Source organism: Lycium barbarum, chromosome 5 (assembly GCF_019175385.1).
Source record: "Lycium barbarum isolate Lr01 chromosome 5, ASM1917538v2, whole genome shotgun sequence".
NCBI classification, from domain to species: Eukaryota; Viridiplantae; Streptophyta; class Magnoliopsida; order Solanales; family Solanaceae; genus Lycium; species Lycium barbarum.
In genome coordinates, this window is record NC_083341.1 from 124049182 (window position 1) to 124062758 (window position 13577).

A 13577-nucleotide genomic window follows, 5' to 3' on the forward strand; every position below is an offset into this window, starting at 1 on the left:
GAAAAGGTTAATCCTTTCTTGATTTGATAAGTGGACACTCTTTTTGACCCAAGAAAAAAAGGCTAAGTGGACACTCTTTTTGATCCAGATGGAGTATTAATTAGGAGGGAAATTTGACCTACTTTACCTTTATTTATGTCTAAGTTATAATCACTCTCCGTTTACTTTATATGTTAGCTCCACTTATGACGAAATTCTATTAAGAGTAAAATTGAGAAAGAATAATTAAATATATCTTGAACTTCTAAAACAATAAATAATTTGAGATAACTAATCATGACATATAATTTGAGACGGATGGAGTAATACATTTCTATATTTAGTAATAATATTAAGGTCAAAATTTTCATTTTGTCCTCAATAAATATAATTACAGCTCCACAAATATTAAGAAAATCATAAAATGTTAGGAATTTAGGAGCCATTTGGAAACCATGACATGAAATCGGTGATTTGATATCATGATGATTTGAAGTTAAAGTTTTGTTTGAGCATGCAAGTTGGATTTATTAAGTTGTAATTTTTTCTCATAGACACTAAACTCTCACAAGTTGTGAAAACTATCAAAACTTTTTCAATTCTCATACAATCTTACCAAATAAGCAACAAAATTAATACACTATTATTACAACATAATTGATCGAACTTTAGTCCAATAAAAAGAAAAATTAAAACATCAATTATAGTGTAAGTACTCTTTAATATAATCCGTTCAAAAGTAAATTTATTTTGATATAAATGGTTGATAAATATATCTACTAATTTATGATTTCCTTTTACAAAATATGAACTTATACGTTAAGTTTTACATTTAATTGCATACTAGAATTAACAATCAAAAAAAAAAAAAAAAAAGCTATCAGAAGCTAAACCCACCCTCGCAGAAACCGCCAGGTTTCAACTCCCCCCAGGGCCTATTGAAAAGGAAACGTACAAATAATGATAACATTAATAAACTATATCTCACTTTTTTTTTTTTTCCTTTCATTTCTCATAAACCCAAAAAAAAAAAAAAAAAAAAGAAAAAAAGGAAGAGAAATCATATAAATACAAAATACTCCTAATATCTTTCTAAAATAACTCTTCCAAAATTTGTGCAAGTGTGATGACCAAAATATTCTCTTACACTCCTCCTCAGATTCCCAGTTTTCTTACATCTTTCTCTATCTTTGTTTAGAGTAATATCTCTGTGTCTTTGAGTGTTATATGTTTTCTCTTTAAGCTGTTCAACTACATTTTTACATATTGTAACCACCCCACCCCCCTCAACCCCCCACACCTTCAACTATATTCCTACTACAGCTACCACCATTATATTCTTCCATTATATGAATCTTTATTCTAATTTTTGTAGTTTGTGTTGTTTTTTGTACTTTCTTGAAAGGTAAGGGGTCTTAGTTGACATTCTTGAATTTTCTGTAAAAATGGAGTCTTTAAGGTTGTAAAAAGCACTTGCTATGGATCTGGAGACCGGGGTTAATCAGAATCGTGTTAAGGTAATTGTTAAAGTTTAGTTCATTAGGTACTTTTAGAAATCTTGATGAGAATCAATTATCATTTTGATAAAGTTTTTGTGTTTGCAGAAAGAATCTTGGAGGGCAATATTGACATTGGCATATCAAAGTTTGGGAGTTGTTTATGGAGATTTGAGTACATCACCTTTGTATGTGTATAAGAGTACTTTTGCTGAAGATATTACACATTCAGAGAGTAATGAAGAAATCTATGGTGTTTTATCATTTGTGTTTTGGACATTGACTTTGGTTCCTTTATTGAAGTATGTGTTCATTGTACTTAAAGCTGATGATAATGGTGAAGGTGGAACATTTGCTTTGTATTCACTACTTTGTAGACATGCCAAAGTTAATTCATTGCCTAGTTGCCAGTTAGCAGATGAAGACTTATCAAATTACAAGAAAGATAATATTATTAGTCCTGCTCCAACTACTTTTGGGGCCACACTTAAATCAACTTTGGAGAGATATAGAGTTTTGCAAAGATTTCTGCTTGTATTGGCTTTAATTGGAGCTTGTATGGTTATTGGAGATGGCATCCTCACACCTGCTCTTTCAGGTATGTGAAAACGGCAACTGTAGACATGTGATTTTTGACCCTCCCCGAGTTTTGAATTGTTTTAGTGTCTGTATATTTCTTTTATGCCAATGTCCTCTCTAGTTCTCAAGTTTGAATGACCAATTCTGCTCCGAACCCTTGACTCGAATTTGTTATGCAGCCAAAGATTTTTCAACTTTTTGTGAGATTAATTCCCAAGTTATTGCAAACTGAAAAAATTGATGAGATAAATATTCTTGCATTTATTGCTACTGCACTAGTTTTTATGGCTTTTTTACTTATCATTTTTGCCACCTACCCCTAAAGAAAATGAAAAAGAAACTCTATCCTTAACCCTTCCAATCCTTAGTTCATGGTGGCAATTCACCCTAGCCGTTGTCTACGCTTTCGTCTTTACCTAGAGGCGCGAGACAATTCTCCCTGGAACTCGGAAAACAGCCTATAACTTATATATGATTTTTTATTTTTTATTTCTGGTTGTTAATAGAACACAATAGAAGCAACGGATTGGCATAGGCGATATCTAGTACCTAGGATTGAACTAGTTACCCCTGTAGGAATAATTTGTTGGATTTAGAGAACTATGCCTTGGTAGACATGTAAATATTGCCTTAGTGGACCTGAATAGAACGGAATAGTATAAATAATTCATATAAGATATAACCGGCTTCAACTGACTTGGGATTGTCGTATGGTTGATTGGTTGACCCAAAGTTTGGAATTTTATGGTGTTTGTTAGTTTCTGACATCATTCACCTTTTGTGGACTTTGTGCAGTTTTCTCAGCAGTCTCTGGCATTGAACTTGCTATGGGAAAAGAACATCACAAATGTAAGTTATATCTAATCATTTTCTGTGAGATCATTATGTTATACTATGTTGTTTCTTGAGCTGCTTAACCTTGAAGCAGTGTTTAGGATGGCGAAAGGCGAGGTGTGGCAACAAGGGCTTGCCTCACGCCTCATGGCGAGGCGTGGCGTGGCGAGCGCCTTTTAGAAGTGAGGCGAGAATTAACACAAAAAATTAAAATATTAAATATGCATATATAAATACCCAAAAACTCAAATACTCACAAAATACTAGCAAATATTTCAATTGAAAAATTAAAAGTAGATAGTTGATAGTTGATGCTAAAGTCTAAAAGTATCCAACTAGATAGTTAATAAGTCATAAGGTCCCTGAGTGTTAGCATTAACCAAATTATAACGAAGCAACATCTATTCTTCTTCAAGATCTCCAAATTCTACAACCACAAGAGTGTTAGCATTATATTGTCTCTTTATTCTGTTCTGTTTTAAAAAAGTCAAGCCAACATTTAAAAAAAAATAAAAAATCAAAAGGCGACGCCTTAGTCGCCATACGCCATAGCCTCGCCTTAGTTTCCATGTTGCCATAGCCTCGCCTTTTAGGAAATGCCACGCCTTGGCTGTCCATGGCGAGGCAGGCTCGCCTTGCCACGCCTCACGCCAAAAGGCATAAGGCGAGCGCCTTTCACAACACTGCCTCGAAGGGAAATGTATGTTAATAGTGATTATGTTTTTTGACCTTTAGGTCTTCATGAAACATGTGCTGTAGCTTTTCACAAAGACAAAACTTGATGATGACCTTCAATTAAAATTTAAACAGTTTTAGCTAATCCTGCGAATAAGAGAAATAAATAAGATAGTTTTCTCTTAATCAATGGTTTGACTTTTCCTAAAACCACAGAATTTGAAGTCAAAGATAATAAAGCACAAATACTATTTCCATAATGCACGTTTTGAAAGACATATGAACTCAAACAGATTTCCCAACTTCTTGAAACCCTTGGTGATCTTATCATATGCCAATTGACATGTCCATAGATGATATATTTCATCTGATTGGAGCAAATGCGACCAAACGGCACGACTCCCCATTAAGGAGGAGAATCCGATATCAACAATTAAACGTTCAAATATGCAAGCATATATGTAAATGCAAAATGATCAGCCAATCAATATTTAGTTTTAGTTTATTTCTTTCAGCGTCCTGTATATTCTCCAAACTCAGGTCTACCCAAATGATTCTGTGATTCCAAATGACAGCCATGAATTTAGGAGAAAAAAAAAGATTTTTTCATTAAGTTTGGAGCAATCTTAGATGTTGGCAAAGTATAGCCGGATATATCCTCAGACCCTGAGGGATATAGGGAACTTAATATCCCTCTCCAATTTTTTTTGAACGTGACTAATGTCTCTTGTCTCATTCATTTCGTGGCCACAAAATTTATTGATGGTAGATGGGAAATCATTAAGATCAACTAACATTATTACAACAACAAAAACTCAGCTTTGGCCAATTGATTTGATTTCTCTGCTTGACCTGGACAGCAGTGTCATTTTATAGATACACAAATGCACTCAGAATGGTCCAATTTCCCTACAACCATAAATTTAAACGAGGAACAAATATCTTCTCAACTGTCCATCACTTCTTTGCTGACTGCTGGTTATTTAATCAGTTCATGAATAGTCTTTGGCCAGATCTTTCTTTTTCATATTGCATTCAAGATCTTTATAGCTTAAAATGTCTATTCCAATACGTTTTCAGCCTACATAATCATGAAGAAACATCTTGAATTCTCTTCCTACTATTTGAAGATTCTTTAATGTAACGCGTACCAAACAAAATTGGCAATTATCTTACACAAAAGAAAAGAGGCAACTTAAAGACTTTAGGATCAGAAGGGTAACATTTTATTTTTAGGACCTTTTGAACATGTCTATTTGAGTGATATTGGAAATTAGCTTACTCCATTTTCTTTCTTTTCTTTTTCTTCGACTTCTTTATTCTATTTAAAATTGTGTGGATCATTCAACGTACCATTTAATTTTTGATCCCTATGCTCAAACACAAAAGAAAAGAGGCAACTTAAAGACTTTAGGATCAGAAGGGTAATTTTTTTTTTTTTTTGGGACCTTTTGAACATGTCTATTTGTGTGATATTGGAAATTAGCTTACTCCATTTTCTTTCTTTTCTTTTTCTTCGACTTCTTTATTCTATTTAAAATTGTGTGGATCATTCAATGTACCATTTAATTTTTGATCCCTATGCTCAAAATGACATGCTATCTCTAAAATATGTCATTTGCAGATGTAGAAGTTCCACTTACTTGTGTCATACTGATAGCCTTGTTTGCCCTTCAGCATTATGGCACACACAGGGTTGGATTTTTGTTTGCACCTGTTGTCGTTACATGGCTTATGTGTATCAGTGTTATTGGGTTATATAATATAGTACAATGGGACCGTCATGTGTATCGAGCACTGTCTCCATATTACATGTACAAGTTCCTGAAAAAAACTCAAACAGGAGGCTGGATGTCCTTGGGAGGGATCCTCCTGTGCATAACAGGTAAGATATAGTTGTCGATTGTTTTCTGATTATTTACCTCTCAAGCAAAATAGTTTATCTACTGCTCTTCTTTTGGTACCATGATTATCAGATACACAAATATATTCTTTCAGGTTCAGAAGCAATGTTTGCTGATCTAGGACACTTCTCCCAGTTGTCAATACAGGTAGATATTCATTCGTCATGCTATTTCCTGTTCTGCGTATTTGAATAAGCTTAACAGTTTTTATCTGAATGACTTGCAAAATTTGAAGCATCTATAGCGCCCAACTCTGGAGATATCTTCAGGAATTAAAAGATTTACTGAATATTGGTTTTCGGATCCATCAGTAAATATTGACATGTAAATATTGAAAAAAGCAATGTTTGATTGGTCTATATGCGATTTCACATGTAAATATTGACGCATTAGTCATCATTAATGGTGAAATTTGATGATGATCATGTTAATTTCTCTTGAGGATGTCACAAATAATTTCAAATAGCTCTATTTTCCTCTTTGTCTCAACTGCTTTATATCCAACTAATATCTAAATGACAGGGTGCATATATAATTCAATATAAGCAAAAATGAGAAGCAGTAAATGTGACAGTGGTCCCTTTCTTTTCTTGCTTGTTTGAATTTAGCCCAATTGGCTCATTGAAATAAGTAGAAGGTTGCGTAAATGTTAATCAAAGGCGGCTAAAGTCATTGAGGACCTAAAATAGATAGTAGAATGAACCTTCTCATATAGAGATTCTAATTTCAAGTCTCACTACCACTTCACTGAAAATATTTTCCACTTGTCCGGCCTAAGAAAAGTTAATTGGCTCACACGTAATAGGATGTGTTGAAGACCTAAAATAAATATTAAAAATGAACCGTCTCTAATATTAAGGTTTTAAATGAGACGGTTATACTATACAAAGATACACACAATGCACCTTATACACCCTCCAAATTGTGTAAGAGACTATTTTCCCTTTTGCAGATTGCTTTTACCTTCATGGTTTATCCATCACTGATTCTCGCATATATGGGACAAGCTGCTTATCTTTCACAGCATCATGTTATTGAAAATGAAAGCTATCGTATTGGCTTCTATGTTTCTGTACCAGGTATGTATTTCCTAGTTGCTTTTATAGTGGAAAAAGTAATAGTGGTGGGAAAATTCAGCTTATGAAGGTCATGTCAAATTGTTGTTTCAGAAAAACTAAGGTTGCCTGTTCTGGTGATTGCTATACTTGCTGCTGTGGTGGGGAGCCAAGCCATCATCACTGGAACCTTTTCAATTATTAAACAATGCTCCTCTTTGGGTTGCTTTCCTAAAGTTAAAATAGTGAATACGTCATCAAAAATACATGGACAGATTTATATTCCAGAGATCAATTGGACCTTAATGCTACTGTGCTTGGCTGTTACTATTGGCTTCAGAGACACCAAAAGGATGGGCAATGCTTCAGGTATGGATGTAATGATATGAATAAGGGAGAGTAAAAGTTTGATTTGTCGAAATCATTTAACCTTCCTAGATCAACTGTTAAAGTTTATAGTCTCTGTCACAACTCTCTTTACACTTACTTCTGTCCTAAAATAAAATTACGTATTGGATCTGTTCCCTCCTCCATGGGAGACCAACTTTCTCTGTACCTTTTTCTCTTTCTCCTGCATAAACAGTGTATACAGCAACAACAACAGCATAAACATTTGTATACTCTTTCGAAATTCATTTCGGACTTGTTTGTACAGTGGATACAAGGATCTCATAAAGAAAGGTCGTTTGTCCATGCTGAATGATTATTCATTACTAATCAACATCCCTATTTTTGCTTTGTATCAGGTTTGGCAGTCATAACTGTCATGCTGGTTACGACTTGTTTGATGTCATTGGTGATCGTTTTGTGCTGGCGCAAGAGTGTACTGCTTGCACTCTGCTTCGTGATATTCTTTGGGACGATTGAGGCCTTATATTTCTCAGCTTCTCTGATTAAATTTTTGGAAGGAGCATGGGTGCCCATTGCAATGGCCTTTACTTTCATGATAATAATGTGCATTTGGCACTATGGCTCTTTAAAGAAATACGAATTTGACGACCAAAATAAGGTCTCTATTGAGTGGCTACTCGGTCTTGGTCCCAGCCTAGGCATTGTACGGGTTCGTGGCATTGGCCTCATACACACTGAGCTCGTATCCGGAATACCAGCAATCTTCTCACATTTTGTTGCCAATCTTCCAGCATTTCACCAGGTCTTAGTATTCCTTTGTGTCAAATCTGTCCCGGTTCCTCATGTTAAACACGAGGAGCGGTTCCTCGTTGGACACATTGGTCCAAGAGAATACCGAATATACAGGTGCATTGTCAGGTATGGTTATCGCGATGCTCATAAAGATGATTCAGAGTTTGAGAATGATCTTGTGTGTAGCATAGCTGAGTTTATAAGAACAGGAAGGACGGGGTTGAATGTTAACGGTGAAGATACTAGAAAGGATTTCGAGGACCTGACTGTTGTTGGTACCCCTTCAACTCATATATCAGGAGTTCAACTTTGTGAGGATGAGGATGTAAGTGCTGAATTAGTTGGAACATCAGAACGAAGAGAAATACTTTCTCCACGAGTAACCAAGCCTAAGAAAAGGGTGAGGTTTGTCATACCAGAATCTCCCAAGATTGATAGAGGTGCACAAGAGGAGTTGAGGGAATTGATGGAGGCAAGGGAAGCAGGCATAGCTTACATTTTGGGACATTCATATGTAAGAGCCAAACAAGGATCTAGCTTATTTAAGAAAATAGTTATAAATTTTGGATATGACTTTTTGAGAAGGAACAGTAGACCAACTACCTACACTTTAAGTGTACCTCATGCTTCTACTTTAGAGGTAGGAATGGTTTACGATGTATGATTTTTGTATACAGGAAAAAAAAAACAAATAATGAATATTGTACATGTGTTTGTAGCTTTTGTATGAATAGAAGAGAAATCATTAACCTTTACGATGATTGAGAATGAGAAATATCTACCATTAACAACCCATATTCTTGTATACTATCTAGTCTTTTTCAGTTAAAGCTTGATTAGAAATAAAAAATAGAACTTTTTCTACCTTTTCATGCTGCTTTCATTATGTGTCGTACAATAGCAAGAAAAGGTAAAGGAATTTGTTGGAGGAGGCATGATGGAGATGTTTAATTTTCAAATAGGACTTGCATGAAATAACACGGAATTTGCATGCACATTCTAAAGTTCGGAGGGGAACAATGGTCTCTTTCTTGACACCAATAGTATGTCAATACAAAACCCAAGAGCAAGGTGGAATCAATATTAACTTATCTTCCTTTTTTTTCCCTTTCGGTTTTGCTTAAACAAATAGCATTATATATAATCGCGTTGCATAATAGTTGTTTACAATCCATGACTCTTCTACAAAACGAAGTACCTGAAGAGTCCTTAGTGACCTGATAAACAACAACATTTGGAGGGGTATTATAACATGCTAGGCCCTCCTGGTTACTATTAAAGCAAGTAGAGACATTTGTTCATAACATTGGTAGTAGATAGACTGCAATTAATAAAAGTAGTTATAGTGGTAGTAGTAATAGTGGATTTGTTTGCCAAAGCATCAGTTAGTTTGCTTCCTTGTACACATGAATGATTCAGCACAGCAACCTGCAATCATACACGATATTTGAGTATAAGTTTTTCTTATTGAAAAGACAATTTATGAGCTAAATACCAGTTTAGACCCCTAAAGGTTAGTTTGCCAAAGTTCAATTCATACGGAGACATAACCAAGAAAAACCTAAAAAAGTTTTTTTTTTTTTTTTCTGTATAAAGAAGGCATGGTAATTTAAAACTTGTGAGGATGAAGAGATGCCATTGCTTCCTACATCAAGAGGTGATCAAGATTTCACGGCAGTTGAATAAAAGGAAGCAAAGTAGGTTAAAGAAAATGAAAAAACAACTCAGGAGTGTATAGATTCAAAAAGACAAAGAAATTGATTTTCCTATCTACAAAGGGGAAAAAGATGAAGTGAAAAGAAAGATGTAAGTTTCAGAGAGCTTTGGACACTGCAAATCAGCATTTCATACTGTGCCTATGCTCAACCCAAAATGATACAAAATTTTGGAAAATAAGGATTTCTTACAAAAATTAGAGAGTTTGTCTCCTAGAATGATGGTAATATACTAATATCTACCATCTCAACAATGGTCAGACTAGTTGTTCAGCTAAGCAAATCTGGGCAATTGAAATTTAAACCGGACACATGTCATGCATCCAAGTCGAAGCTTGGGAAAATGGAGAGAATGATTAGTGAATAAGAACCTTATATAATGAAGATCATAGCAGCTAAAGTGGGAGATGGTTAGGAGAAGACAAGCTCAAAGCTCTCTTCCCAGAGCTATACATCATACGCCTAAAAAAATGCCACCGTCTCACAGATGTGGAGTCCTCAAGGATGGAACCAAATTTTCAGAAGAGCCTTAAATGGTTGGGAGGTTGGTAGAGTAGCAAGTTTTCTCCAGCTACTAAACTCTTCTCAGGCATTTGGTTCCTGAGAAGAGTCTGCATAGCAGGGGAGTTTTCACAATAAAATCTTGCTACCGGAAGATGATTAATAACCAGTCACTGACAGTAATTTGGCCTTGGAAATTAATTTGGAAAGTCAATATCCCTCACCAAGTCTCTTGTTAAATTTACATGGCTGGTGATCATAAGAGCCTGTTTAACTCATGAAGTGTTACAAAGAAGAGGTGTACAAATTTGCTCAAGGTTTTCCATGTGTGATCAAAATGCAGAGATCAATGGTCATTTATTCTTGCATTGTAAAATAGCTATAAATCCGTGGAACATGTTCTCGTGTATACTTGGTTTGAGTTGGGTAATGCCCCAGACTACTTTTGAAATGCTGAGCAACTGGAAAGGAATTGGCAGAAGAGGGGCTGAGGAGGATTGGTCGAAGATTGTTCCAGCATGCTTTTGGTGGACATTATGGAAAGAAAGAAATGCAAGGGAAGAACAGCAGCATTCAGAAGATCAAGATGAAATGGCTTAGCCTACTTTATTTTTGGTGTAAGCAAGATACGGTGGGGATGTAGAAGCTTTAGTTGATTTCATGGGGCAATTGTAAAGGTTTTTAGTTTTTTGAAGATATCATCTGCGCACTGTGGGTTGTAACTTCCGACCTCATCACTTTTAAATGATGAGTTTTTTATGCGAATATAAAGTTACCTTCTCCTTCAACCCAATTCTTTTTATTTTATCAAGTAGTAAAAACCAAGTCGTTGTAGTATAGTGGGAGTATTCATTCTCAATTTCTTTTAATCAAGTAGTAAAATCATCAACAACATCAAGCACCTCCTTCAACCAACTTTTGCGCAAGTCAATGGTATCACCAAAGTGAAAGAAGATTAAGCTTTTTGATTGATCAAATAACTAATAAAATTAGAAGATAGAGACGAAAAAATAACAGTAAGCTATTAGCAGCAAGGAAAAAACCCAAAATTGATGATATTTAAGACCTTAACTGTTATTCCATAATTTCAGTGATTCCTCTGCCTCTTCATTAAGTGTCACTAAAAACAATCATTAAGGAAGCCCTAGACCAAGAAAATGACCATGCAAGGACTATATATGCTAATTGTTATCGTCGTATTCACATTCACCTTAGTGCTCATCACTCTTACTCAGTCTAGTGGCACAACATGTACGCTTAAACACTGCTTAAAAGGAGAAAAAAAGTACAATTTCATTTACGTAGAATGCAGAAGCCACCAAACACTACAACTAAAAAAGTTGTTGTTCCTCGAAAATATGCAACACCAAAAAGGACAACCAACATATCTAAGTAGATGTGGTGTAAAGATGACACTTAGATAAGCAATGTATTCTTTTATATTTCACAAAAGAAGTAGAATTGAACAACACAGAAAATGTATAAAGCAAACACTTACAAGTTGTTAGCTACATAATTGTCATTTACCTGAGGTTTTGCAGCCTTTAATGTTGTGACATTGGTTCGTTTTTTAAACCGGACAAACTAGGCTTTCAATGTACAGTTCTGCCGCAAGACTGCCATCAGCATTAGTAACCTTTGGATATCTTATTAAGTCATCCTTTGAATTGTATATCATTAAAGTTGATTTAAGCACAGCCAATAATTCACCTTCATTTGACATGCAAAGGGCTGGAGAAGGAAAATAGATAGGATTTTTAATGGTGTAAAGTTGTGTCCAAGACTCCTTAAACCCATGCTCTTTCATAATCACACATCAGCTTGAATTATCTGATTATTTCTCTGATAATTACAGGTCACAGATACATCACTTCCCAACACTCCAACTTCAAAAGAATTTTTTTCTTCAAAGCAGGGCAGCTCCACCTTCCTACATTTCTCATCAACCAAATCAATGGACATGATGCCCCAATCATCAACAGGAGTAGTAACCCAGTGAAGCTTTGGATTCTTCAGTCTGATCCAGTTATTAAGACAATTAAAAAGGTGTTTCCTTGTTCTGGGATCCTTTATCTTTCTTTTATTTTTAATCATTGGGTTTAGACATTACTTCGGTGCTTTTTAATCCTTTCAAAATGGCAGCAACATACCCTTTTTGCGATTTCTATGAAAGAATCCTACAGACGATGGATTCCCGGGTGAAACACTTTGGATCGAAAAAGTTTGATCAATTCCAAGAAATTTTGGAATTGGAAACTTGCTCGAATTGGATTCTTTAGATTTCCATACCGAAGATATATTTACGAAGTTGTTCCAATTTTTTTATTGATTGGCATTAACCCTAGACCTTTGCCCCGAGAAATAAATTAATACTTTCTACTCGAGCTCCATCATGGACTCTTTACATTACCAATGATGTCGAGCCAAGAGCACCTTCATTCCTACATAAAATGGTGGATGTACAAATCCACAACGGATCGTGTCCTTCAAGTCGCACGTTGCTTTCTACCACATCGTTTCAAACGAAGTTTTACCATAACATTCCTCTAAGAACCGGTATGGAATTGATTCAATTATGGAATCATGAATAGTCATTGGTTGGGCTGATGTATAAACACCATAATCTATAGTATTTTCTATATCTATATACTATAGATATAGGTGGATAAAGATTTTTCTGAAGAAGTCTTAGTAAGACCCCATCAATAATATTAATTTGTCTAACATATTAATTAATATATATATATAAATACTAATAAATAAGACGAATAAATGAGTTCTTTTTTATTCTGCATCTTCACGTGACTCAATAGAAGAGATTGACCTATTTCATACTTCTTCAAATAGCAAAGATTCAGCTTCTAAGGAATGATTAAAACGATTTATCTTTCGACATCATTATTTGAAGAAATTTTGATCATCTTAGGAAAAAAGACTTATCTTTTTTTTAATTGAATCATCAACGATTTCAATGATTTAAAATAGATAAATACACCAAACAACAAATCCAATTTTTTTATGAGATGGATAAAAAAAGATTAATGTAAGGTAAGATTTTCATTCTTATTCTTTTTTTTTTTTCATCTGATTGATAAAATCCAAAGAATAGGGAGGTTTTCGTATCTATCAATTCGATCAAATAGACTGAGCAATTGTCACCGTTTATAGATATTGAAATGAACGCCTTCCCATTACTGATTAACTCCTATCTACCCCATTCTATGGGACTGATGCAGCATAAATCAAAAGAAAAGAAGGGGGTATCCTAGTCTTTTTTATTTTTACGAAATGCGAGCTGTCTAGGCACAAAGCCAAACAAGTCCAGATTAAGTCAAGTTTTTGCTCCTTAACCACATTCCAGCTAACATTTCGATTTTAAACAGAACATTGATAAAAAAGCAATCTATATTCTCATAGAATATATATATGTTCTGGGACGGAAGGATTCGAACCTCCGAATAGCGGGACCAAAACCCGTTGCCTTACCACTTGGCCACGCCCCATTTAGATTTCTATTCGATACTAATAAAGTATATTGCTGGTTTTGTTTGTTTGTCAACTCTAGTCCAAATATCTATAGAATAGATTAGATTGGTACTAGGATTTTGCTATGTTTTTGGTATGTGTAGATATAGAATTCAACTTAATTTATTGATCATTACATATAATTCAATTAAGATATTGTATGAAAATATG

General features: G+C 34.7%; 1 protein-coding gene across 1 annotated transcript; it reads left to right on the forward strand.

The window, feature by feature from the left end:
• The first annotated feature begins 1022 nt into the window (after nucleotides 1-1022).
• LOC132641373 (potassium transporter 6-like) lies at nucleotides 1023-8460 on the forward strand. Its single transcript, XM_060358342.1, has 8 exons — nucleotides 1023-1496; nucleotides 1584-2073; nucleotides 2850-2903; nucleotides 5188-5448; nucleotides 5562-5614; nucleotides 6420-6546; nucleotides 6637-6891; nucleotides 7269-8460. Exons 1-8 carry the CDS (start codon nucleotides 1458-1460, stop codon nucleotides 8327-8329), a joined length of 2340 nt encoding a protein of 779 aa, XP_060214325.1. The 5' UTR covers nucleotides 1023-1457; the 3' UTR covers nucleotides 8330-8460.
• The last annotated feature ends 5117 nt before the right edge of the window (nucleotides 8461-13577 follow it).

What these genes read in the sequence shown, in the direction of transcription:
- LOC132641373 (XM_060358342.1), top strand. Translation starts at nt 1,458, where the DNA reads ATGGATCTGGAGACCGGGGTTAATCAGAATCGTGTTAAG. An exon ending in GGGAAAAGAACATCACAAAT is followed by an intron (nt 2,904 to 5,187) that starts GTAAGTTATATC and finishes TGTCATTTGCAG; the next exon opens with ATGTAGAAGTTCCACTTACT. An exon ending in CTTCTATGTTTCTGTACCAG is followed by an intron (nt 6,547 to 6,636) that starts GTATGTATTTCC and finishes TTGTTGTTTCAG; the next exon opens with AAAAACTAAGGTTGCCTGTT.